This window comes from Caloenas nicobarica, chromosome 34, assembly GCF_036013445.1.
Source record: "Caloenas nicobarica isolate bCalNic1 chromosome 34, bCalNic1.hap1, whole genome shotgun sequence".
Lineage (NCBI taxonomy): Eukaryota > Metazoa > Chordata > Aves > Columbiformes > Columbidae > Caloenas > Caloenas nicobarica.
In genome coordinates, this window is record NC_088278.1 from 356,734 (window position 1) to 384,679 (window position 27,946).

General features: G+C 49.0%; 1 protein-coding gene across 2 annotated transcripts; it reads left to right on the forward strand.

Annotated features, from left to right (window-relative positions):
- The first annotated feature begins 6 nt into the window (after positions 1-6).
- Positions 7-27,946, forward strand: LOC136000649 (IgGFc-binding protein-like). 2 transcript variants are annotated; one of them, XM_065654579.1, is made up of 14 exons: positions 7-114; positions 3,290-3,366; positions 6,349-7,596; positions 8,470-8,786; positions 9,473-9,791; positions 12,227-12,711; positions 13,585-14,140; positions 16,065-16,909; positions 19,127-19,682; positions 22,550-22,749; positions 24,917-25,297; positions 25,448-25,734; positions 26,160-26,182; positions 27,455-27,946. In XM_065654579.1, the coding sequence occupies exons 2-13, from the start codon at positions 3,300-3,302 to the stop codon at positions 26,164-26,166; spliced, it is 5,268 nt and encodes a 1,755-aa protein (XP_065510651.1). In that variant the 5' UTR covers positions 7-114; positions 3,290-3,299; the 3' UTR covers positions 26,167-26,182; positions 27,455-27,946. The 2 variants fall into 2 exon arrangements, with proteins under 2 accessions (XP_065510651.1, XP_065510650.1); XM_065654578.1 differs by lacking the exon at positions 26,160-26,182.

Sequence of the window (27,946 nt, forward strand, 5' to 3'; positions counted from 1 at the left end):
TGGTAAAAATAGGAGCGGGAGGAGCAGCAGCCGGGGGGGTCGCCCTCGGCGTTCGCAGCGGGAAAGGATTTGAGGAGAAAACGGGACTTTTTGGGACCGGGTTGAGAAAACCAGGTGAGGCTCCGCCGGGAGGTTTGAAAAATCGACGTTTTTTTTTTTTTTGGCAGGAAAGACCCCAAAAGTGTGAAAATCTACCTGGAAATTCATCAAATCTCCCCCCGCCCCCCGCCAAGCAGTGGGAGGCGGCGGATTGTGAGGGGATTTTGGGGAGAAAAAGGGGAAAAGGGGGAAAAAAGGGGGAAAGGGAAAAATAGGGGGAAAAGGGGGAAGGGGGAAATGAGGGGGGGAAAGGAAAAATTAGAGGAAATCAGGGAAAAAGGGGGAAAGAGAAAAATAAAGGGGGAAAAGAGGGGGAAAGAAAAAGGGGGGAAGGGAAAATTGGAGGGGAAAAGGGAAAATTAGGGGGGAAAAGGGAAAATAAGGGGAAAGGGGGGGAAAAGGGGGAGGTTGGGGGAAAAAGGGGGAAATGATGAGAAAAAGGGAAAAATAAAGGGAAAGGAGGAAAAGAGAAACGTAAGGGGGAAAGAGGGGGGAAGGAAAAAAGGGGGAAAGAGGAAAATATGGGGAAAAGAGGGAAAAATAAGGAGGAAGAGGGAGAAATAAGGGGAAAGGGGGGGCGAGAAAAATAAGGAGAAAAGAGGCGAAAAAGGGAAATGGGGGAAAGGGGGAAATAAGGAGAAAAAGGGGAAAATAAAGGGGAAAAAGGGAAAAATAAAGGGGGAAAAGAGAAAAATGAAGGGGAAAAAAGGGAGAAATGAAGGGGGAAAAGGGGAAAATAAATAAAGGGGGAAAGGGGAAAAATAAAGGGGAAAAAGGGAAAAATAAAGGGGGAAAAGAGAAAAACGAAGGGGAAAAAGGGAGAAACGAAGGGGGAAAAAGGGAAAAATAAATAAAGGGGGAAAAGGGAAAAATAAAGGGGAAAAAGGGAAAAATAAAGGGGAAAAAGGGAAAAATGGAAAAGGGGGGAGGAGGAAAAGGGGGAAAAAGGGGGGAAAGGGAGAAATAACGGGGGAAATGAGGGGAAAGTGGGAAAAAAGGGAAAAAAGGGGGAAGATAAGGGGGAAAAGGGGGAAAAGGGAAAAATAAGGGGGAAAGGGAAAAATCGGGGCGAAAAAGGGAAAAGGAGAGAAAGGGGAAAATGAGGGGAAAAGATGGAAAAAGGGAAAAGGGGGGAAGAGAAAAATAGCAGGAAAAGGGAAAAAAGGAAAAGGGGGAGAAATAAGGGACTGAGGAAGGAAAAGGGGGAAATAAGGGGGAAGAGGGAAAAAAAGGACAGAAAAGGAGAAAAAGGAGAAAGAGGGAAAAAAGGAGGGAAAGGGAAAATAAGATGGAAAAAGGGGAAAAGGAAAAGGAGAAAAAAGGAAAAGAAAGAAAAGGGTGAAAGGGAAAAAAAGAGGAAAAGGGGGAGAAAAAGAGGAAAATAAAGGGGAAAAAGGGGGAAAAGGAAACGGGGGAAAAAGGGAAAAGGAGGAAAAGGGGAAGGAGAGGAAAAAAGGGGGGAAGAAAAGAGAAAAAAGAGGGGGGAGGAAATACGGTCTGAGGAAAACTTGAATTTTGTAAAAATTTGGGGGAAAAAATTCGGTGTCCTGGGTCGGTTTCCATGGGTGACGTGAAATGATCGGGGGGTGGTGAATGGGGGGTGTAAATGCCAAAAAAAGGGAAGATTTGGGGTCAGGGACAAGATTAAAATGTAGATTTTTGGGGCAGGCGTGAGGGGGGAAAAAAAATTGGGACTTTTGGGCTGAATATGAGTTAAAAAAATCAAATTTGGGGGGTTGTGGGAGGCGAAAAAAAGACTTTGGGGGTGAGTAAAATAACATATCGATTTTGGGGATAAGTGCAAGAAAACATCGATTTTGGGGGCAAATTAATAAAACATTAATTTGGGGATAAGGGCAACGAAATATATTTGGGGCTAAGAGAAATAAAACATCAATTTTGGGGACGAATGCAACAAAACGTTAATTTTGGGGTAAGTGCAGTAAAATATATTTTGGGGGTGAATGCAATAAAATGGTAATTTTGGGCATAAGTGCAAGAAAACATCGTTTTGGGGGCAAATTAATAAAACATTAATTTGGGGATAAGGGCAACAAAATATATTTGGGGATAAGAGAAATAAAACATCAATTTTGGGGACGAATGCAACAAAATGTTAATTTTGGGGTAAGTGCAGTAAAATATATTTTGGGGGTGAATGCAATAAAATGGTAATTTTGGGCATAAGTGCAAGAAAACATCGATTTGGGGACAAATTAATAAAACATTAGTTTGGGGATAAGGGCAACAAAATATATTTGGGGCTAAGAGAAATAAAACATCAGTTTTGGGGACGAATGCAACAAAACGTTACTTTTGGGGTAAGTGCAGTAAAATATATTTTGGGGGTGAATGCAATAAAATGGTAATTTTGGGCATAAGTGCAAGAAAACATCGATTTGAGGACAAATTAATAAAACATTAATTTGGGGATAAGGGCAACGAAATATATTTGGGGATAAGAGAAATAAAACATCAATTTTGGGGACAAATGCAACAAAACGTTAATTTTGGGGTAAGTGCAGTAAAATATATTTTGGGGGTGAATGCAATAAAATGGTAATTTTGGGCATAAGTGCAAGAAAACATCGATTTGGGGACAAATTAATAAAACATTAATTTGGGGATAAGTGCAACAAAATATATTTGGGGATAAGAGAAATAAAACATCAATTTTGGGGACGAATGCAACAAAACGTGAATTTTGGGGTAAGTGCAGTAAAATATATTTTGGGGGTGAATGCAATAAAATGGTAATTTTGGGCATAAGTGCAAGAAAACATCGATTTGGGGCTAAACGCAACGAAACATCAATTTGGGGGATTAAATACAAGAAAACATCCATTTGGGGCTAAGAGAAATAAAACATTAATTTTGGGGACAAATGCAATAAAACATTCATTTTGGGATAAGTACAATAACCCAGATTTTGGGGGTAAGCGCAACAAAACCTCTATTTTGGTGATTAAATACAATAAACCATCAATTTGGGGATGAGCGAAATAAAACGTATTTTGGGGACAAATGGAATAAAACATTCGTTTTGGGGATAAGCACAAAGACAAAAACCCCACAGATTTGGGGGACGAACCTGAGTCCGAGAGCAAGAAAACGTTGAATTTTGGGCCAAGCAAAAGCACAAGAAACTCCAGGGTTTTGGGCAATTTGACAATTTTCTCACTTTTTGCAGCAAAACCGTCATGGCCGCGGGGCCGGGCCGGGGAAAAGCGGCTTCACCGTCGCACGTCGGGAGCGTCGTGATTTGGGGTGAGTTCAAACCCCGTGGAGAAAAGCACCGAAACGTGTAAAATTTCCCCCCAAATTTGCAAATTGCCTCGAAAATCAGATTTTTTTCCCAGCCTGAGAGGGAACGTTTCGCAGCCCTGGGACCTTTTGGGGGTGAAAACGTCCAATTGATCGCTTCAAATTCCTCCATCCTGCACAAAAACCACCAAAACTGCTCAAATTTTGCCCAGCAAAGAAATTGCTATTTCTTCAAATTGCTATTTCTTCCAATTGCTATTTCTTCAAATTGCTATTTCTTTGAGTTCTTATTTCTTTGAATGGTTATTTCTTTGAATTGTTGTTTCTTGAAATGGATACTTCTTTGAATTGTGATTTCTTCAAATTGTTATTTCTTCAAATTATTATTTCCTCAAATTGCAAGTCGTCAAAATCGACGTTCCTTCCAATCAATATTTGTTCAAATCAATATTTGTTCAAATTGATAGAACTTCAGTATTTCTCCCGCTTGATTTCCCGTCAAATCAATAATCCCTCAAATCAACATCAACTCAAATTGTTTCTCAAAACTCATTTCTCACCAAACCAATAATCAACGTTAATTCAAATTTTCGTTTCGCCAACTTGATTTCCCATCAAATCAAGAATCCACCACATTGATGTTAATTCGAATTTCTTATTTCTCAAAAATAATGCCCCACCAAATCGATAATTCATCAAATCAAGAATCCATCAAATCAACGCTAATCCGAATTGTTATTTCTCCAAAATAACGTCACCAAGTCAAGAATCCATTAAATCAACTTAAGTTTTCACTTCTCCAAAATAATATCTTGCCAAATCAATAATTCATCAAATCGAGAATCCATCAAATCAGCGTTAATTCAAATTTTCATTTCTCCATCTGGATTTCCCCTCAAATCAAGAATCCATCAAACCGTTAATTCAAATTTTCATTTCTCCATCTTGATTTCCCATTGAATCAATAATCCATCAAATCAACACTAATTCAAATTTTCATTTCTCCATCTTGATTTCCCATCAAATCCAGAATCCATCAAATCAATGTTAATTCAAATTTTCATTTCTCCATCAAACCAACGTTAATTCAAATTTTCATTTCTCCATCTTGATTTCCCCTCAAATCAAGAATCCATCAAGTCAACGTTAATTCAAATTTTCATTTCTCCATCAAACCAACATTAACTCAAATTTTTGTTTCTCCGTCTTGATTTCCCATCAAATCCAGAATCCATCAAACCAACGCTAATTCAAATTTTAGTTTCTCCATCTTGATTTCCCCTCAAATCCAGAATCCATCAAACCAACGCTAATTCAAATTTTAGTTTCTCCATCTTGATTTCCCCTCAAATCAAGAACCCATCAAGTCAACGTTAATTCAAATTTTCATTTCTCCATCAAACCAACATTAACTCAAATTTTCGTTTCTCCGTCTTGATTTCCCCTCAAATCCAGAATCCATCAAACCAACGCTAATTCAAATTTTCATTTCTCCATCTTGATTTCCCATCAAATCAAGAATCCATCAAGTCAACGTTAATTCAAATTTTCATTTCTCCATCTTGATTTCCCATTGAATCAATAATCCATCAAATCAACCTTAATTCAAATTTTCATTTCTCCATCTTGATTTCCCCTCAAATCCAGAATCCATCAAACCAACGTTAACTGAAATTTTAGTTTCTCCATCTTGATTTCCCCTCAAATCAAGAATCCATCAAGTCAACCTTAATTCAAATTTTCATTTCTCCATCAAACCAACATTAACTCAAATTTTCGTTTCTCTGTCTTGATTTCCCATCAAATCCAGAATCCATCAAACCAATGCTAATTCAAATTTTAGTTTCTCTATCTTGATTTCCCCTCAAATCCAGAATCCATCAAACCAACGCTAATTCAAATTTTCATTTCTCCATCTTGATTTCCCATCAAATCCAGAATCCATCAAACCAACGTTAACTGAAATTTTAGTTTCTCCGTCTTGATTTCCCCTCAAATCCAGAATCCATCAAACCAACGTTAACTGAAATTTTCGTTTCTCCATCTTGATTTCCCCTCAAATCCAGAATCCATCAAACCAACGCTAATTCAAATTTTAGTTTCTCCATCTTGATTTCCCCTCAAATCAAGAATCCATCAAGTCAACCTTAATTCAAATTTTCATTTCTCCATCAAACCAACATTAACTCAAATTTTCGTTTCTCCGTCTTGATTTCCCATCAAATCCAGAATCCATCAAACCAACGCTAATTCAAATTTTAGTTTCTCCATCTTCATTTCCCCTCAAATCCAGAATCCATCAAACCAACGTTAACTGAAATTTTAGTTTCTCCATCTTGATTTCCCCTCAAATCAAGAACCCATCAAACCAACGTTAACTGAAATTTTAGTTTCTCCATCTTGATTTCCCCTCAAATCAAGAACCCATCAAGTCAACGTTAATTCAAATTTTCATTTCTCCATCAAACCAACATTAACTCAAATTTTCATTTCTCCGTCTTGATTTCCCATCAAATCCAGAATCCATCAAACCAACATTAACTCAAATTTTCATTTCTCCATCTTGATTTCCCATTGAATCAATAATCCATCAAACCAACGCTAATTCAAATTTTCATTTCTCCATCTTCATTTCCCCTCAAATCAAGAATCCATCAAACCAACGTTAACTGAAATTTTAGTTTCTCCATCTTGATTTCCCCTCAAATCAAGAACCCATCAAGTCAACGTTAATTCAAATTTTCATTTCTCCATCAAACCAACGTTAACTGAAATTTTAGTTTCTCCATCTTGATTTCCCCTCAAATCCAGAATCCATCAAACCAACGTTAACTGAAATTTTAGTTTCTCCATCTTGATTTCCCCTCAAATCCAGAATCCATCAAATCGACGCTAATCCGAATTCTTATTTCTCCAAAATGACGTCACCGAATCAAGAACCCCTCGAACCGCCGCTCATCTCCCGCCCTTCCCCGTGTTTTTCAGGCGTTTTCTCCTGTCTCGGGGTCTCGGCGTCGCCCCCGCGTCACCTCGGCGAGAACTTCGTCGCCGCCTTCATGCAGAACGAGCTCCAGCGGAGCCTCCGCAGCGACTTCAAGCTGCTCCTCACCGGCTACTCGCCCGGCACGGCCGTCACCGTGTCCATGAAGACGCCGGGGCTGCGGATGACGGTGCGGGCGGGCGCGGGCCAGTCGGTGCTGGTGAAGATCCCCCCGCAGGCCGAGATGGTGGGGAGCAAAGCCTTCGGCAACGCCGTGGCCGTCCGGGCCTCCCACGCCATCTCGGCCGTCATGGTCAACGAGAAACCCAACTCGGCCGACGCGGCCGCGCTCCATCCCGTCCGCGCTTGGGGGAGCGACTACCGGGTGGTGACGCCCAACGTGGGCACCGAGCGCTACGGCCAGTTCGTGGTGGCCGCCTGGGACGAGCCCACGGCGGTCCAGGTTCATCTCAAGGCCGCCGTGACCTACCAAGGCCGCTCGTACTCGCGCGGCTCCGTCCTCCGCATCCCCTTGGAGCCCTTCGAGGCCGCCCAACTCCAGAGCCCGTCCGACATGTCCGGCACGAGGGTGTTGGCCGATAAACCCGTGGCCGTCTTCACCGGCCACACCTGCCTGGCCCGGTTCGGCCATTGCGACCACTTGGTCGAGCAGCTCCTGCCCGTGTCCAGCTGGGGAACCACCTTCATCGTGCCGCCGTTGCCCTTCGAGACGCAGTCGGACATCGTCTACCTCTCCACCGCCCAACCCGCGCACGTCGAGTCCCGACACGGCGCCGCCAAGACCGCGCGCAAGCTCCGGCCCGACCGCTCCACGCTCTACGGCCTCCAGGCCCCCAACGCCTTGACCCTCGACGCCGACACCGGCGTCCAGGTCGTTTTCTTCGCCGACGGGGGGACCAAAGGCGCCACGGCCTACGACCCGTTCTTCATGGCCGTCCCAGACGTCTCCAGCTACTGCGACTCCTACAACGTCGTCGCCCTGGACGGTTACGACAATTACGCCCTGTTGGTCGCCAAGAGCTCGGAGACGTCGGGGTTGACGCTCGACAAGGAGCCGCTGGGGGACGTGAGCTGGAGACCCGTCCCCGGCACCGATTACTCGTGGGCTGGGTTGAGTTTGGGCGACGAATTCGGCGTCCATAAGGTGGAGCACAAGACGGCGGCCTTCGGCCTGCTCAGCGTGGGCGTCCGCGAGCAAAAATCCTACGGCATGGCGGGCGTCTGTGACAGCGGTGAGTGTCACCGGGCCACCTCCTTGGTCTCCTGACCTCCCGAGGTCCCTCCCGACCCAAATTATTCCGCGGTTCTGCAAAAAACGAGGTTTAGACGCCGGAAAAACGGCGCGGTTTTCGAGTCAAAGTTGGGTTGTCCGCACGTCTAACGTCCGTTTTCCAGCCCCGTTGCTGTGCTCGTGTCTAGAAAAGGGTCTAAAATAAGCTGGTTTCGGCTGAAATTGAGATTTTCTCCTATAGGACGAGGGCTAAAAGGGGGTTTTGTCCACAAACGAGCTATCGAGAAATAATCTATAATTAAACAATCAATGAAAGGAGCCTTGAACATCACCCCAGATGGTCAAGTCTAAGTTCAAGGTGGTGAAACCTACCTGGGATGAATTTTTATCTATAAATAATCCATTAATTAATCACCTGTAATTAAACAACCAATGAAAGGAGCCTCGAATGGTCATTCCAGATGGTCAAGTCTAAGCTAAAGGTCGTTAAATATACCCAAGATAAATTTTTAACTATAAATAGCATCTATAAATCATTTATAATTAAACAATCAATGAAAGGAGCCTTGAGCATCACCCCAAATGTTCAAGTCTAAGCTTAAGCTGCCTAAACCCACCTGGGACAAATATGCATCTATAAATAATTCATTAATAGATCACCTGTAATTAATAATCAGTGAAAAGAGCCTCAGGCCTCACCCCAGATGGTCAAGTCTACGGTCGCTAAACCCACGTGAGATAATCCTGGCTTGAATGCATTAGGGTCTTGTTGACTGTCTACGGTGACGGTGACACTTGGAGGGTCACGCCCGCCACCCCAACCGCCCTCGCCGAGAATTTTCGGCGCGGATTTGGCGCGAATTTTTGTCCCCAGATCCCTGCCGGGCCGTGAAGTGCCGCCCCAAGGAGTCGTGCCAGACGGAGAAGGGGGAGCCCAAGTGCGTCCACGACTACATGGGCACCTGCGTGGGGTCCCCGTCCTCGCGCTTCCACACCTTCGACGGCGCCGCCGTGGACGTCGGCGGTGGCTGCGCCTACACCCTGGCCAAATATTGCGGCGACGACCCGGCCCTGGTGCCCTTCGTGGTGGAGGAGAAGCCGAGCGAAGGCCCTTTGGAAGAGTCGTTGACCAACGTCTACGTCTACGGCTACAACGTCTCCATCCGCGAGGGGGACGGCAGCGAAATCCAGGTGGGTTCTTCTAGGCCGCAATGGGGTTTTTGGGGAAAAAAAGGGTCTTTATGGTGAGTGGAAGAGGGTAAAAGGTCGTGGCGGGCGAGGGGGAGAGTAAAAATTCAAAGAAAATGAGAAAAATAACCCGAAACATTGGGAAATTTTGCATCGCAAGTCAAGACGTGGCAAAGAATCCAGTTAAACCTAAAATGTGTCGCGTGTCTACAGGGCGTGGGGCAAACCCGCTGGTTTTTGCTGATAATTGGGTTTTGTGAAAAGAGATGTCTTTGATCATGTATTTATATTATATATATATATAACATATATTATATGTTTCTGAAATTTAATCCTAATGCTGATGATTGACTTTTGTGCAAAGAAATGTCTCCGATTATATCTTGGGTTTTTTGAGCGTGTGAACTCTCGGCAAACCGACCGTTTTCTGAAATTTAACCCTATTGCTGATAATTGATTTTTCTGCAAAGAGATGTCTCCGATTATATCTTGGTTTTTTTTGAGCTTGTGAGCTCTTGGCAACGATTTTCTGAAATTTAACCCTATTGCAGATGGTTGATTTTTGTGCAAAGAAATGCCTCTGTTTACACTTTATTTTTGGGGGGGGGCGGTGTTTTTTTGACATCACGAACTCTCGGCAAGCCAACCACTTGCCGAAATTTAATCCCAATTCCTCCCTTTCCTCCCAGGTCAACACCGAACCTGTCGCCCTCCCGGCCGCCCTGGGCGGGGAGAAGATCCGAATCTCGCGCGCCGAGGGCCGGACGATGCTCCGGACGGATTTCGGGCTGCAGGTCACCCGCGATTCCGACCGCGCCGTCATGGTGGCCGTGCCCAGCAGCTACTTCGGGGCCACCTGCGGCCTCTGCGGCAACTTCAACGAGGACGCCGAGGACGAGATGACGCGGCCCGACGGCACCGCGGCCGCCGGCCCCCAGGATTGGGCACGAAGTTGGCGAGACCCCTTGTGCCGGGACGGTTGCGACGGCCCAGATGCGATGGGATGCGGTGAGTTGGGATTTTGGGGGGGGGTCTCCAAGAGTTTTTGGGGAGGAAAACCCAGGGATTGGGTTTTTGGGCCGGAAGTTGGTGAGACCCAAGAGTTTTGGGGGAGGAAAACCCAGGGATTGGGTTTTTGGGCACGAAGTTGGCGAGATCCCTCATGCCGGGACGGTTGCGACGACCCAGATGCGACGGGATGCGGTGAGTTGGGATTTTGGGGGGGGGTCTCCAAGAGTTTTTGGGGAGGAAAACCCGGGGATTGGGTTTTCGGGCCAGAAGTTGGTGAGACCCAAGAGTTTTTGGGGAGGAAAACCCAGGGATTGGGTTTTTGGGCACGAAGTTGGCAAGACCCCTCGTGCCGGGACGGTTGCGACGACCCAGATGCGACGGGATGCGGTGAGTTGGGATTTTGGGGGGGGTCTCCAAGAGTTTTTGGGGTGAAAAGCCCAGGGATTGAGTTTTTGGGCCAGAAGTTGGTGAGACCCAAGAATTTTTGGGGAGGAAAACCCAGGGATTGGGTTTTTGGGCCAGAAGTTGATGAGACCCAAGAATTTTGGGGGTGAAAAGCCCAGGGATTGGGTTTTTGGGCCAGAAGTTGGTGAGAGTCAAGAATTTTTGGGGAGGAAAACCCAGGGATTGGGTTTTTGGGCCAGAAGTTGATGAGACCCAAGAATTTTTGGGGGTGAAAAGCCCAGGGATTGGGTTTTTGGGCCAGAAGTTGGTGAGACCCAAGAGTTTTTGGGGAGGAAAACCCAGGGATTGGGTTTTTGGGTACAAAGTTGGCGAGACCCCTCGTGCCGGGACGGTTGCGATGACCCAGATGCGATACGATGCGGTGAGTTGGGATTTTGGGGGGGGTCTCCAAGAGTTTTTGGGGAGGAAAACCCAGGGATTGGGTTTTAGGGCCAGAAGTTGATGAGACCCAAGAATTTTTGGGGTGAAAAGCCCAGGGATTGGGTTTTTGGGCCAGAAGTTGGTGAGAGTCAAGAACTTTTGGGGAGGAAAACCCAGGGATTGGGTTTTCGGGCCAGAAGTTGATGAGACCCAAGAATTTTTGGGGAGGAAAACCCAGGGATTGGGTTTTTGGGCCAGAAGTTGGCGAGACCCCTCGTGCCGGGACGGTTGCGACGGCCCAGATGCGACGGGATGCGGTGAGTTGGGATTTTGGGGGGGGTCTCCAAGAGGTTTTGGGGAGGAAAACCCAGGGATTGGGTTTTCGGGCAAGAAGTTGATGAGACCCAAGAATTTTTGGGGTGAAAAGCCCAGGGATTGGGTTTTTGGGCCAGAAGTTGGTGAGAGTCAAGAATTTTTGGGGAGGAAAACCCAGGGATTGGGTTTTTGGGCCAGAAGTTGATGAGACCCAAGAATTTTGGGGGTGAAAAGCCCAGGGATTGGGTTTTTGGGCCAGAAGTTGGTGAGACTCAAGAATTTTTGGGGAGGAAAACCCAGGGATTTGGTTTTCGGGCCAGAAGTTGGCGAGATCCCTCATGCCGGGACGGTTGCGACGGCCCAGATGCGATGGGATGCGGTGAGTTGGGATTTTGGGGGGGGGTCTCCAAGAGTTTTTGGGGAGGAAAACCCAGGGATTGGGTTTTAGGGCCAGAAGTTGAATAGACCCAAGAATTTTTGGGGAGGAAAACCCAGGGATTGGGTTTTTGCGCCAGAAGTTGGTGAGAGTCAAGAATTTTTGGGGAGGAAAACCCAGGGATTGGGTTTTCGGGCCAGAAGTTGATGAGACCCAAGAATTTTTGGGGAGGAAAACCCAGGGATTGGGTTTTCGGGCCAGAAGTTGGCGAGATCCCTCATGCCGGGACGGTTGCGACGACCCAGATGCGACAGGATGTGGCGAGTTGGGATTTTGGGGGGGGTCTCCAAGAGGTTTTGGGGAGGAAAACCCAGGGATTGGGTTTTTGGGCCAGAAGTTGGCGAGATCCCTCGTGCCGGGACGGTTGCGACGACCCAGATGCGACGGGATGCGGCGAGTTGGGATTTTGGGGGGGGTCTCCAAGAGTTTTTGGGGAGGAAAACCCAGGGATTGGGTTTTCGGGCCAGAAGTTGGTGAGACTCAAGAATTTTTGGGGTGAAAACCACAGGGATCGGGCCACACGCGGGTCGTTGGTCGCTGCCCAACCCGCCACGTTGACACTTGGTGTTGACTCAACCGACGCCGGGGAAGGGTCGTGTTGCTCCTTGAGGTCCCAACCGCCCCCGAGTCCACCTTATCGACCTTTAAATGGCCGTAACGCTCGAAACCACGCGGGCGTTTTCTTGGGGGACGTCCCCACGAGGTCTCTCGGGGTCTCCAAATCACCCGCCGAGCCCCGAACCGCCGACACCTCCGGCGTAGGAGCCCCGAATGCCTCAAGGGGACGTTCTCGTCCCATCCCTTGTGTCGCCCCTTCTTTGCGATGAGTTTTTCTTTTCAAATTTCCCATCCCCAGCTCAAAAATGCCCCGAAAAGGATGGGTTGGAGTCCTGCGGGGCGGCCCGGAGCTCCTCGTGCTCCCACCGCAACCGCTCCTACGCGCTCGGCGAGGAGTTTTGGGGGGACGGGAGCTGCGGGCGCCGCTGCCGCTGCGAGCCGGGGGGCGCCGTGGCCTGCAGGACGTCGGGGTGCAGGGCGCACGAGAAATGCGTCGCCGCTGCCGACGGCGCCGCCGAGTGCCGGGCGCAGAAATTCCTCACGTGCATCGGGACGGGCGACCCGCACTACACGACCTTCGACGGGCGGCGCTACGACTTCCAAGGGACCTGCGTTTACCAATTCGCCGCCCTCTGCGCCCAAAACGAGGGCCTGGTGCCCTTCAACGTCACCGTGGAGAACAACAACCGGGGCAGCAAGGCCGTGTCCTTCACCAAAACCGTCACCTTGGAGATTTACGGCGACACCATCGCCATGAGCCAGGAGCACCCGGGCAAGGCCAAGGTAGGCGCCCAACGCGGGGCCGGCACAAATTCCCGCGAAAACGCTCGTTCGCTGCGTTTTTCCCCCAAAATCCTGCCCTTTTTTGGCCCTTGCCTGGGCGGTAATTTTTGCCTGATGCCTCCGGAACGGCCAGTTGGGTTTAAAATGCTTCATTTTTAAATAATTCCTTAAAAAATACCCCAAAAGAAACACCCCGCGACTTGTTCATGGCAGGTTGGAAACGCAGCAAAGCGGCCAACCGAGCAAGTCAAAAAATATCTGTGAACGACGCCCCCAAAATACTTTGGTTTTTGAAAACATCCGCTCGGCTCGACGCCTTTGGCTTGTTTTACGTGTTATTTTTTTGCTCCCGCGTGGTTTTCCGGGTTTATTTTTCCGTCCTCCCCGACAGCTGCGAAGCGACTCAGTTGATTTGGAAAAGTTCGATTTGGATTTGGAAAAGCTCAGCTCGAAAGTTCAAAAGCGGTTCAATCGCCGGTTTTCAGCCAAAAATGTTGCACGAAAGAGTTTGCGGCGACTCTTCGTTTTTCCCTCTGCGGGATGTTTTCTGCCGCGCCGGGAAATTCTCCTCGTGCAAAAAAAAAGGTTTTTTTGCGGAAACGCCCAAATCTTGAGCAATTTGCACTTGCTCAGAAATCCCACCTGGGTTTTGCAAAATTCCCCGAAATCTTGAGCAATTCGCATCTGCCCGGAAACCCTTCTCCTGAAAATCATTGCGTAAAACACCCACAACTGGAATAATTTGCATTTGGCCGTAAAATCCCCGCTTTGTACAAACTCCAGGATTTTGAGCCTTTTTGACGCGTTTTTCCGCGCGTGCGGAAATTCCCGCGAGAACCCCCGGATTCTCGTGGCTTTTTCCCCCCGCCACAGGTGAACGGGGTGCTGCTGGAGCTGCCGTTCTCGCGGCGCGGCCGCTTCGAGCTCTACCGCAGCGGCGTCCACGGCTTCGCCCGCGCGGCCTCGGGTCTGCGCGTGTCCTTCGACTGGCACAGCTACGCGCGCGTCCTGCTCCCTGCCGACTACGCCGGCCGGGTCTGCGGCCTGTGCGGCGACGCCGACGGCGACCCCGGCAACGACTTCGCGACGCTCGGCGGCCGCCGCGCCGCCGACGAGGTGGAGCTGGGGGACGGCTGGAGGGTCGGCGGCGCCGCCGGGTGCTCGGCCGGGGGGTCCCCGGGTTGCGCCGAGGAGCAGAAGCGGCTCTACCGCGGCGACGGGTTTTGCGGGGTGATCGCCAAACCCGACGGGCCGTTCCGGGGGTGTCACCGCGTGCTGGACCCCGCGCCGTTCCTGGAGGATTGCGCGTTCGACGCGTGCCAGTACAGGGGGCACCGCGACACGCTGTGCCGCGCCGTTGCCGTCTACGCCGGCGAGTGCCAGAGCCGGGGGGTGAGCCTGGAGGCCTGGAGGACGCCGGATTTCTGCGGTGAGACACAAATCGGGGGGGGGGTTCCAGAAAAATCGGGGGGGGTCTGTAAAAATCAGGGGGGTTTCCCAGAAAAATTGGGGGGTTTTCCAGAAAAATCTGGTGTTTTCCCATAAATATTGAGGATTTTTCCATAAAAATCAGGGGGGTTTCCATAAAAATTGGGGGTTCTTCCGGAAATATTGGGGTATTTTCCATAATAATTTGGGGGGTTCGATAAAAATCGGGGGGGTTCCCAGAAAAATCGGGGGGGTTCCCAGAAAAATCAGGTGGTTTTCCATAAATATTGAGGATTTTTCCATAAAAGTCACGGGGGTTTCCATAAAAATCGGGGGTTCTTCCATAAATATTGGGGTATTTTCCATAATAATTTGGGGGGTTCCATAAAAATCGGGGGGGTTCCCAGAAAAATCGGGGGGGTTTCCAGAAAAATTGGGGTATTTTCCATAAAAATCAGGGGTTTTTCCATAAATATTGGAATATTTTCCATAAAAATCGGGTGGTTTTCCGTAAATATTGGGTATTTTCCATAATAATAGGGGGTTTTCCATAAAAATCGGGGGTTTTCATAGAAATCAGGGGTTTTCCATAAAAATTGGGGGGTTTGCCCCATTTCCAACATCTTGCGACACGGAGGCGCCTCCAAAAATTGGGGGTTTTGTCCCATTTCCAACATTTAATTCATGAAAGAAAAGGAAAATGCAAAATGAATCCCAATTGCCCTCCGTGCATTCAATTAATGCAAAGAAGGAAAATGCAAAATAAACCCCCCGTATTTAATTAATGAAAGAAAAGGAAAATGCAAAATAAATCCCAATTGGCCTCTGTGCATTCAATTAATGCAAAGAAGGAAAATGCAAAATAAACCCCCCGTATTTAATTAATGAAAGAAAAGGAAAATGCAAAATGAATCCCAATTGCCCTCCGTGCATTCAATTAATGCAAAGAAGGAAAATGCAAAATAAACCCCCCGTATTTAATTAATGAAAGAAAAGGAAAATGCAAAATAAATCCCAATTGGCCGCTGTGCATTCAATTAATGCGAAGAAGGAAAATGCAAAATAACCCCCCCGTATTTAATTAATGAAAGAAAAGGAAAATGCAAAATGAATCCCAATTGGCCTCCGTGCATTCAATTAATGCGAAGAAGGAAAATGCAAAATAACCCCCCCGTATTTAATTAATGGAAGAAAAGGAAAATGCAAAATGAATCCCAATTGGCCTCTGTGCATTCAATTAATGCGAAGAAGGAAAATGCAAAATAAACCCCCCGTATTTAATTAATGGAAGAAAAGGAAAATGCAAAATGAATCCCAATTGCCCTCCGTGCATTCAATTAATGCAAAGAAGGAAAATGCAAAATAACCCCCCCCGTATTTAATTAATGAAGGAAAAGGAAAATGCAAAATAAATCCCAATTGGCCGCTGTGCATTCAATTAATGCGAAGAAGGAAAATGCAAAATAAACCCCCCGTATTTAATTAATGGAAGAAAAGGAAAATGCAAAATGAATCCCAATTGGCCTCTGTGCATTCAATTAATGCAAAGAAGGAAAATGCAAAATAACCCCCCCGTACTTAATTAATGAAAGAAAAAGAAAATGCAAAATAAATCCCAATTGGCCACTGTACATTCAATTAATGCAAAGAAGGAAAATGCAAAATAACCCCCCCGTATTTAATTAATGAAAGAAAAGGAAATTGCAAAATGAATCCCAATTACCCTCCATGTATTCAATTAATGTGAGGAAGGAAAATGCAAAATAAACCCCCCGCATTTAATTAATGAAAGAAAAGGAAAATGCAAAATGAATCCCAATTGGCCTCTGTGCATTCAATTAATGCAAAGAAGGAAAATGCAAAATAACCCCCCCCGTATTGAATTAACGCCAAACCCGCCGCGTTTCCCCGTTTTCTCCCCGCAGGCCTCTCGTGTCCCCCCAACTCGCACTACGAGCTCTGCGGCCCCCCCTGCCCGGCCACCTGCGGCGCCGCCAACGTCACCGACCGCCCCGATGTCCCCAATGGCGTCCCCGATGTCCTCGACGGTGTCTCCGACGGTGCCCCCGATGTCTCCGATGTCTTTGACGGTGTCTCCGACGGTGCCCCCGATGTCTCCGATGTCTTTGACGGTGTCTCCGACGGTGCCCCCGATGTCTCCGATGTCCCCGACGGTGTCTCCGACGGTGCCCCCGATGTCTCCGACGCCTCCGCTGGCGTCTCCGACGGTGCCCCCGATGACGCCCCCGGTGTCCCCGGTTCCTGCGCTGCCGCCGGCTGCTCCGAGGGCTGTTTCTGCGACTCCGGCTTCGCCCTGAGCGGCTCCGAGTGCGTCCCCGCATCCGCCTGCGGCTGCCGGTACGGGGGCCGCTACCACCGGCCCGGCGCCGAGTTCCAGGCGTCGTGCGGCCGGCGGTGCCGCTGCGAGGCCGGCGGCGCCGTGCGGTGCCGGGAGGCGCCGTGCGGGCCCCGCGAGGTGTGCGGCGTGCGGGACGGGGCGTTCGGGTGTCACCCGCGGGGCCGCGGGCGGCTGGTGGTGGCGGGGGACCCGCACTACGTGACGTTCGACGGCCGGGCCTTCGACGTGCCGGGGGCGTGCGCCTACGTGCTGGCGCGGGTGTGCGCGGCCGGGCGGCGCCTGGCCAACTTCTCGGTGCTGCTGGAGCACGAGGCGGCGGCGCCGGGACGGGCGGCGCTGGTGAGGAGGGTGACGGTGGCGGCGCATGGGCACCGGGTCACCGTGGACGGCGCGGCGCCGGGGGAGGTGACGGTGAGTGCGGGGGGGTGAAACACGGCGTGGGTTGCAAAGTGTCTCCGCGCGTGCAAAACGTCTCGGTGCTTGCAAAATCCTTCAGTGCATGCAAAATATCTGCGTGCGTGCAACATGTCTCAGTGCATGCAAAATACCTCTGTGCGTGTGAAATATTTTGGTGCTTGCAAAGTATCTCGGTGCTCGCAAAGTATCTCCGCGCATGCAAAACGTCTCGGTGCTTGCAAAAAGCTTCAGCGCATGCAAAATATCTGCGTGCGTGCAACATGTCTCAGTGCATGCAAAATACCTCTGTGCGTGTGAAATATTTTGGTGCTTGCAAAGTAGCTCGGTGCTTGCAAAGTAGCTCGGTGCTTGCAAAGTATCTCCGCGCATGCAAAACGTCTCGGTGCTTGCAAAAAGCTTCAGCGCATGCAAAATATCTCCGTGCGTGCAACATGTCTCAGTGCATGCAAAATACCTCTGTGCGTGTGAAATATTTTGGTGCTTGCAAAATATCTCGGTGCTTGCAAAATATCTCAGTGCATGCAAAATGTCTCCGTGCTTGCAAAATACCTTGGTGCGTGCAAAGAATCTTGGAGCTTGCAAAATCCCTCAATACGTGCACAATATCTCGGTGCTTGCAAAGTATCTCCGTGCATGCAAAACGTCTCGGTGCTTGCAAAAAGCTTCAGCGCATGCAAACTATCTGCGTGCGTGCAACATGTCTCAGTGCATGCAAAATACCTCTGTGCATGTGAAATATTTTGGTGCTTGCAAAGTAGCTCGGTGCTTGCAAAGTATCTCAGTGCATACAAAATGTCTCCGTGCTTGCAAAATACCTTGGTGCGTGCAAAGAATCTTGGAGCTTGCAAAATCCCTCAATACGTGCACAATATCTCGGTGCTCGCAAAGTATCTCGGTGCTCACAAAGTATCTCCGCGCATGCAAAACGTCTCGGTGCTTGCAAAAAGCTTCAGTGCATGCAAACTATCTGCGTGCGTGCAACATGTCTCAGTGCATGCAAAATATCTCTGTGTGTGTGAAATATTTTGGTGCTTGCAAAGTAGCTCGGTGCTTGCAAAGTATCTCCGCGCATGCAAAACGTCTCGGTGCTTGCAAAAAGCTTCAGTGCATGCAAACTATCTGTGTGCGTGCAACATGTCTCAGTGCATGCAAAATATCTCTGTGCGTGTGAAATATTTTGGTGCTTGCAAAGTAGCTCGGTGCTTGCAAAATATCTCAGTGCATGCAAAGTATCTCGGTGCTTGCAAAGTATCTCGGTGCTTGCAAAATATCTCGGTGCTTGCAAAATATCTCAGTGCATGCAAAATATCTCGGTGCTTCCAAAGTATCTCGGTGCTTGCAAAGTATCTCAGTGCATGCAAAATGTCTCCGTGCTTGCAAAATACCTTGGTGCGTGCAAAGAATCTTGGAGCTTGCAAAATCCCTCAATACATGCACAATATCTCGGTGCTCGCAAAGTATCTCGGTGCGTGCAAAATGTCTTGGTGTATGCAAAATCCTTCGGTGCATGCAAAATATCTCAGTGCATGCAAAATATCTCGGTGCGTGCAAAATGTCTCGGTGCTTGCAAAATCCTTCAGTGCATGCAAAATCCTTCAGTGCATGCAAAATATCTTGGTGCTTGCAAAATCCTCCGGCGCGTGCAAAATATCTCGGTGCTTGCAAAATCCTTCGGTGCGTGCAAAATCCTTCAGTGCATGCAAAATCCTTCGGTGCTTGCAAAATCCTCCGGTGCGTGCAAAACATCTCGGTGCTTGCAAAATCCTCTGGTGCGTGCAAAATATCTCGGTGGTTGCAAAATCCTTCGGTACATGCAAAATATCTCGGTGCTTGCAAAATTCTCCGGTGCGTGTAAAATATCTCGGTGCTTGCAAAATCCTTCAGTGCATGCAAAATCCTTCAGTGCATGCAAAATCCTTCAGTGCATGCAAAATATCTCAGTGCTTGCAAAATTCTCCGGTGCGTGTAAAATATCTCGGTGCTTGCAAAATCCTTCGGTGCGTGCAAAACATCTCGGTGTTTGCAAAATCCTTCGGTGCGTGCAAAATCCTTCAGTGCATGCAAAATATCTCGGTGCTTGCAAAATCCTCCGGTGCGTGCAAAACATCTCGGTGCTTGCAAAATCCTTCGGTGCATGCAAAACATCTTGGTGCGTGCAAAACCCCTCCGCGCGGCTCCTCGGTGCCAACGCCGCCCCCGTGTCCCCCGCAGGTGGACGGCGAGCGGGCGCCGCTGCCGCTGGCCACGCCGTCGGGGACGCTGCGGGTGACGCGCGAGGGCGCCCACGTGGCCGTGGCGAGCGCGGCCGGGCTGCGGCTGCTCCTGGCGCCCGGCGCCCTCCTGCTGCTCGACGTGCCCGGCGGCTACCGCGGCCGCCTCTGCGGCCTGGGCGGCAACTTCAACGGCGACCCCGGCGACGATTTCCAGCTGCCCGGGGGTTCCCCGGCCGAGAATACGGAGGAATTCATCGCGGCGTGGACGGTGCCGCCGGGCGGCGGATCCTGCGCTGCCGACTACGCCAGGGGCGGCTGCGGCGGAGACGAATGGGCGGCCGCCGAAGCCTGCGGGGTGATCCGGGACCCCCGGGGGCCGTTCGGGAGGTGCCACCCGCACGTGGGGCCCGGGGATTATTACGGGCGCTGCGTGCGCGACGTGTGCGGCGCCGGGGGGGACGCGGCGGCGCTGTGTCGCGCCGTCGGGGCCTACGCGGCCGCTTGCCAGGCCGGGGGCGGCGGCGTCGCGGCGTGGAGGACGGAGGCGTTCTGCCGTGAGTCACGGGGCGGCGCGCGTGTCTCCCCCCCCCCAACCCAGGGTGACGTGGGTTCCCCCCGAATAACCCACGGCTCCCCCTCGAAATCCGCATTTCCCGCCACAATTCCAGATATTCCACCCCAAAGCTGACCTTTCCCGCCGCGAAATCCGTGTTTCCCCCTTGAAAATCCACATGCCCCCAAAATTCCAGATAGTCCACCCCAAAAATCCACATTTCCCCCTGGAAAATCCACATTTCCTCCCAAAAATTCCAGATATTTCACCCCAAAAATTCACATTTCCCGCCTAAAGTCCACATTTCCCCCTCGAAAATCCTCATTCCCCCAAAATTCCAGATATTCCACCCCAAAATTCACATTTCCCCCCCAAAACCCACATTTCCCCCTCAAAAATCCACATTTCCTCCCCAAAATTCCAGATATTCCACCCCAAAAATTCCAGATATTCCACCCCAAAAATTCATGTTTCCCCCTCAAAAATCCACATTTCCTCCCAAAAATTCCAGATAGTCCACCCCAAAAATTCACATTTCCCCCCCCAAAATCCACATTTCCCCCTCGAAAATCCTCATTCCCCCAAAATTCCAGATATTCCACCCCAAAAATTCACAATTCCCCCCCAAAAATCCACATTTCCCCCTTGAAAATCCACATTTCCTCCCAAAAATTCCAGATATTCCACCCCAAAAATTCCAGATATTCCACCCCAAAAATTCACATTTCCCCCCCAAAATCCACATTTCCCCCTGAAAATCCACGTTTCCTCCCCAAAATTCCAGATATTCCACCCCAAAAATTCCAGATATTCCACCCCAAAAATTCACATTTCCCCCCCAAAATCCACATTTCCCCCTCGAAAATCCTCATTCCCCCAAAATTCCAGATAGTCCACCCCAAAAATTCACATTTCCCCCCCAAAATCCATGTTTCCCCCTCAAAAATCCACATTTCCTCCCAAAAATTCCAGATATTCCACCCCAAAAATTCCAGGTATTCCACCCCAAAAATTCACATTTCCCCCCTAAAGTCCACATTTCCCCCTCGAAAATCCTCATTCCCCCAAAATTCCAGATATTCCACCCCAAAATTCACATTTCCCCCCCAGAACCCACATTTCCCCCTCAAAAATCCACATTTCCTCCCCAAAATTCCAGATATTCCACCCCAAAAATTCCAGATATTCCACCCCAAAAATTCATGTTTCCCCCTCGAAAATCCACATTTCCTCCCCAAAATTCCAGATATTCCACCCCAAAAATTCACATTTCCCCCCCAAAAATCCACATTTCCCCCCCAAAATCCACATTTCCTCCCCAAAATTCCAGATTTTCCACCCCCAAAATTCCAGATTTTCCACCCCCAAATCCATGTTTCCCCTCAAAAATCCACATTTCCTCCCCAAAATTCCAGATTTTCCACCCCCAAAAATTCACATTTGCCGCCCCAAATCTGTGTTTCCCCCTCGAAAATCCACATTTCGACCCCCAAAATATGGATTTTCCACCCCAAAAACTCACCTTTCCCCCTCAAAAGTCCACGTTTCCACCCAAAAATCCACATTTCCCCCTCTCAAAAATGCTCATTTTGGGGTTTCCATCCCCCATTTCCCTCAAAAACACCCCAGGGGAAGGAAATTCCCGCGCGCTGCCCCAAAATTCCAATATTGGTGTGGAATAAGTTCAAAATTGTGCCCTTTATTAAATCCAAATTTAAATTAATTTAATTTAAATGAATTACATGGACATTTAATTTAATTCATTTTAATTTAATTCATTAGCTTTTAATGTAATCCGCTGAAATTTAATTTAATTCGTTTTCACTTAATTCATTTGCATACAATGTAATCAATTTAAAATTAATTTTAATTCGTTTTCATTTAATTCATTTGTATTTATTTTAATCAATTTAAATTTAATTTAATTCATTTTAATTCAATTCGTTTGCATTCGATTTAATCAATTTTAATTTAATTTAATTCATTTTAATTGAATTCATTTTAATTTAATTCATTTTAATTGAATTCATTTTAATTGAATTCATTTTAATTTAATTCATTTTAATTTACTTCATTTGCATTTAATTTCATCAATTTAAATTTAATTTAATTCATTTCCATGTAATTCATTTTCGTGTATTTCATTTGCGTTTAATTTAATCAATTTAAATTTAATTTAATTAATTTTAATTTAATTAGTTTGCATTTAATTTAATCAATTTAAATTTAATTTGATTCATTTAAATTTAATTCCTTTGAATTTAATTTAATCAATTTAAATTTGATTAAATTCATTTAAATTTAATTCATTTGACTTTAATTTAATCAATTTGAATTTAATTTAATTCATTTGCATTTAATTTAATCAATTTTAAATTAATCAAATTCCTTTAAATTCAATTCATTTGCATTTAACTCACTCAATTTAAATTTATTTTAATTCATTTCAATTCAATTCATTTGCATTTAACTCGCTCAATTTAAATTTATTTCAATTCAATTCATTTGCATCTAATTCGCTCAATTTAAATTCAATTCCATTCATTTCAGTTCAATTCATTTGCATCTAATTCGCTCAATTTAAATTCAATTCCATTCATTTCAGTTCAATTCATTTGCATCTAATTCGCTCAGTTTAAACTCAATTCCATTCATTTCGCTTCAGTTCGCTTGCCCGAATTTGAATTTAAATTTAAGCAGATCGCCCGAATTCGAATTTAAATTTAAGCAGACGCTTCAATTTGGGCACCGAATTCGGCCGCTTTCACGCCCTTTTCTTCCCCCGCCCCCTAGAGGCGCGGCGTTGGCTCCGCGGGACGAGCCCCGAATTTCGGGGCCGGATTAACGGGCTTTCTCTCGGTTTGGCAGCGCTGCCCTGCCCGGCCCACAGCCACTACGAGCTCTGCACCCGCAGCTGCGAGCAGACGTGCGCGGGGCTGGCGGCGCCGGTGCCGTGCGCCTGGCGCTGCCTCGAGGGCTGCGCCTGCGACGACGGGTTCCTGTGGGACGGCGACGCCTGCGTGTCCCTGGAGAAATGCGGCTGCGTCCACCGCGGGAGGTACATCAAGGTGAGGGGGGGGGCGGATTTCGGGGGCTTTTTTGGGGCGGAAATCGCACGGCGAGGTGGGTCGGCCCGTTGGGGTTGGCAGGGATTTGGTCTCCGGGTGGGTCGTCCTATCTGGGGCGTCACTTGGAGATTGGATCTTGGATGGGGGGGGTTGTCCCATCAAGTTGAGGCAACCGGTTGGGGGTCTTGATCTTCAGCGAGGTGGGTTGTCCCATCTAGATGACACAATGGGTCTGGAGACTCAACCGTTGACAGGATGGGTCAACCCAACTCAACGATGCAACTGGTTCCTGGCCTTAACCTCTGATTATGTTGGTTGTCCCATCAAGTTGAGGCAACTGGTTGGGGGTCTTGATCTTCAGTGAGGTGGGTTTTCCCATCTAGATGACACAACGGGTCTGGAGACTCAACCGTTGATAGGATGGGTCAACCCAACTCAACGATGCAACTGGTTCCTGGCCTTAATCTCTGATTATGTTGGTTATCCCATCAGATTGAGGCAACCGGTTGGGGTCTTGATCTTCAGCGAGGTGGGTTGTCCCATCTTAATGACGTAATGGATCTGGGGATTCAACCGTTGATAGGATGGGTCAACCCAACTCAAAGATGCAACTGGTTCCTGGCCTTAATCTCTGATTATGTTGGTTGTCCCATCAGATTGAGGCAACCGGTTGGGGTCCTGATCTTCAGCGAGGTGGGTTGTCCCATCTAGATGACACAACGGGTCTGGAGACTCAACCGTTGATAAGATGGGTCAACCCAACTCAACAATGCAACTGGTTCCTGGCCTTAACCTCTGATTATGGGGCTTGTCCCATCAAGTTGAGGCAACCGATTGGGGGTCTTGATCTTCAGTGAGGTGGGTTGTCCCATCTAGATGACACAACGGGTCTGGAGAATCAACCGTTGATAAGATGGGTCAACCCAACTCAACGATGCAACTGGTTCCTGGCCTTAATCTCTGATTATGGGGCTTGTCCCATCAAGTTGAGGCAACCGGTTCGGGGTCTTGATCTTCAGCGAGGTGGGTTGTCCCATCTAGATGACACAACGGGTCTGGAGACTCAACCGTTGATAAGATGGGTCAACCCAACTCAACGATGCAACTGGTTCCTGGCCTTAACCTCTGATTATGGGGCTTGTCCCATCAAGTTGAGGCAACCGGTTGGGGGTCTTGATCTTCAGCGAGGTGGGTTGTCCCATCTAGATGACACAATGGGTCTGGAGACTCAACCGTTGATAGGATGGGTCAACCCAACTCAACGATGCAACTGGTTCCTGGCCTTAATCTCTGATTATGTTGGTTGTCCCATCAAGTTGAGGCAACCGGTTGGGGTCTTGATCTTCAGTGAGGTCGGTTGTCCCATCTAGATGACACAACGAGTCTGGAGACTCAACCGTTGATAAGATGGGTCAACCCAACTCAACGATGCAACTGGTTCCTGGCCTTAATCTCTGATTATGTTGGTTATCCCATCAGATTGAGGCAACCGGTTGGGGTCTTGATCTTCAGCGAGGTGGGTTGTCCCATCTTAATGATGTAACGGATCTGGGGATTCAACCGTTGATAGGATGGGTCAACCCAACTCAACGATGCAACTGGTTCCTGGCCTTAATCTCTGATTATGGGGGTTGTCCCATCAAGTTGAGGCAACTGGTTGGGGTCTTGATCTTCAGCGAGGTGGGTTGTCCCATCTTGATGACACAACCTTTGATGAGATGGGTCATCCCAACTCAATGATGCAACCGGTTCCCGTCCTCAATCTCCAACGAGTTGGGTTGTCCCATGGAGTTGATGCAACGAGTTGGGGTCTTGATCTCCAGTGAGGTGGGTTGTCCCATCTCAACGATGCAACAGGTCTGGAGGCTCAATCTTGGATCAGGTTGGTTGTCCCACGTAGTCAACGCAACTGGTTTTGGGCCTCGGTCTCGATGAGGTGGGTTCCCACTTCATTTTAGGGCCACACGTCCAAAATGATGCAATTAAGAGCATTCAAAAATATGTGTTTTGCTGCACTGACCTGAAAGACGATGAATCCGTTGAGTTGCGCAGACTCCACCAAATCCACCTCATGGCTTTTCGTTCTCTCTGGGACTTTTTCGTGTGCTGAAGGTGCAAAATTCCCCCCAAAACCTGACGGATCAGCCCCCCGGCCTTTCCTTTCCAGATGGGCGAAACCATCATCTCCAACAACTGCTCCACCAAATGCAACTGCCACCCGACCCGGGGCCTCGTCTGCGAGGCCACCGAGTGTCCCCAGGGCCAGGTCTGCGCCACGCGGGACGGGGCCCAACGCTGCGTCGAGAACCACGGTCGATGCCGCGTGTCCCCGGGGGCCTCCCTGACCACGTTCGACGGCGCCGGCGGGCGCCTCCCGGCCAGCGGCACCTACAAGGTGGCCGCCCTGTGCAACGAGCGCTCGCCCGACTGGTTCAAGGTGGTGGTGGAGGTCAGCGAGTGCCGCGACGACGCCGTCCCGGCCGCCGCCGCCGTCTTCGTCTTCTTCCGAGAGGCCTTCATCACCGTCAACAGCAACATGGAGGTGTGGGTAAGTCGAGGCAGGACCCGGACAACTTGAGGCGGGGATTCTGTTTGGGTGGGATCCATCTCGTCTTCCGCCAGGTGTTCAATCGCGATGTCATCTTTGTGTTCCGTGGGGCAATCTGGGATTGTTCCCCCGTTTTTTGGCGTTTCGCAGGTCAACGGGCTCTTTACCCGCCCTCCGGCCGCCGTGTCTGACGCCGTTTCCCTGAGCGCGGCGGGTGGAAACGTCACCGTGTCCCACGCGGCCGGGGTGGCCGTGCTCTTCAGCCCCATCGGGGAGGTGACGGTGACGGTCGGGGCCGCCTTGGCCAACCAGCTCTGCGCCCCGTGTGGTAACTTCAACGGCAACACCGATGACGACTTGAAGCTCCCGGATGGCCGGGCCGCCAGGGCCATCGCCGAGGTCGTGGACGCCTGGAAGGCCAAAGATTTCACAGGATGGTGAGTGGGCCCCCAAGAACCTGCCCAAGCGCGGGGTGATGGTTTTGAACTGGAAAGAACCTCCGCGGGGACGTCAACACGTTGGGTTGGGTTGGGTTGGGTTGAGTTGCGTTGAGTTGGGTTGAGTTGCGTTGAGTTGGGTTGAGTTGCGTTGGGTTGGGTTGAGTTGCGTTGATTGGGTTGGGTTGGGTTGGGTTGGCCTGGGTTGGGCTGAGTTGGGTTGAGCTAGGTTGGGTTGAGTTGGGTTGAGCTGGGTTGGGTTGAGTTGGGTTGAGCTGGGTTGGGTTGAGTTGGGCTGAGCTGGGTTGGGTTGAGTTGGGTTGAGCTGGGTTGGGTTGGGTTGAATTGGATTGGGTTGGGTTGAGTTGGGTTGGGTTGAGTTGGGTTGGGAAGGTCTTTTCCATCTTCTTTGGTTTCATCCACAGTGACTGACACACAAACTGTCCCGGTAAGTGGCTCTTCTGCTCTTTTGTGTCACGGCCGACGCTAAAAACGCTTGTTCAGCCCCAAAATTGGATGAGGCTCAACTTGTTTGATCCGCCATAATTAATTAAAGGTGTAATTAGGGGGTTTCCGGTGCTGCAGACGCGTTATCTCGAGAGTAGAGACCCAACGCGTGAGCACGGAACGGGGGTTGACCCAAAACACAACGCTCAGGAACCTATTTTTGGAAGGAAAAATTGAATTGAAAAGTAGCTTTTTTGGGGTGTCTCGCAGTTTCCGCTTCGTGAGAAGAAACGGAGAGAGATTTTGGCTAAATCTAGGTGGATTTCACCCAAATATTGAGCCGTCTTGCAGAATATACGGCGATTTTCGCACAATGCTGGATCATCTCGCCGAACGCTGGGGCCTTCTCGCAAAATACCGAGCGGTTTTTCCAAACATGGGGCAACTATACCAAATATTGGGCAACTTTACCCAAAACAGGGCAACTTTACCCAAAATAGGGTGTGACGATGATGAACAGGGGGCAACCCGGCGGAATTTGGGGCCATCTTTCGAAATGGAGAGCGATCGTGTTGAAAATATAGTGACTTCTTTCAAACGATGAGCAGTCTTGCCCAATCTAGAGCCATTTTTCCCCAATCTAGAGCCATTTTGCCCAATATAGAGCCTAATATGAAGACTTTTTGCCCAATATAGAGATATTTTATTCCAATATGGGGACATTTTTGCCCAATCTGGAGCCATTTTGCCCAATATGGAGCCCAATATCAAGACTCTTCCCCAATATAAAGACATTTTTGCCCAATCTAGAGCCATTTTTGGCCAATCGAGGACATTTTTGCCCAATATAGGGACATTTTTGCCCAATCTAGAGCCATTTTGCCCAATATGGAGCCCAATATAAAGACTTTTCCCCAATTTAGAGATATTTTTGCCCAACCTAGAGCCATTTTTGGCCGATGTAAAGTCATTTTTGCCCAATAGAGAGCCATTTTTGGCCAATAGAGAGCCATTTTTGGCCAATGTAGACCCATCTTTGGCGACCTCCATGACATGGCAGATGAACCCGACGACACCGTAAAAGCCTCCGAGATGTTTTTGAGCTCAACCCCGCGCGCCGTGACGTGACCAACCCCGTCGAAACGCGGTCGCGTTGACCCAACCCGTGGAGACGGCGCCACGAGGAGGATGAGGAGGATGAGGAAGGGCCGGTCGGGTCCTCTCCAAAACGGGGGGGGGACCCTGATGGTCGCCCACGTTTCGTCTCTTCCAGCCGCGTCCCCGACCTTGCGCGGACCGAGGTGGACGCCCCCGTGTACCCCCCGATGTAGGCGACGCCACGACGGACCCGGACGACAATTCGCCCTCATCCCCGCGCTTCTTGTAGATGCTCCAGTTGAGGTTCCTCATGCCCACCAAGGCACCGACCGGCGTCTTGCGTTGAGTTTCCGCGGGCGCCGAAGGGAAACCGGCACCGGTGGGTCCTGCGGCCACAAACACCCGCAAAAAGAACCCCAAAATGGGCCTCGAATTGGTGAGAAAAAGGGTTTTTTTGAAAGATCTGATGGGCTTAGGGTAGAGCCCAAAGCACCAGGGTGGCCTAAAGGGAAGCGGGAGAAATACAGCGAGTCAAAATAAGCATAAAATTGAGATCGACATAGCAAAATCCCGGCCGTTTTCCCCCAGAAATGCACTGTTCCCATCAATCATTTCCAATGTAGCGCTGCCTGCTCTTGGGTGCATCAATAAACCCTTTTTACAAAGA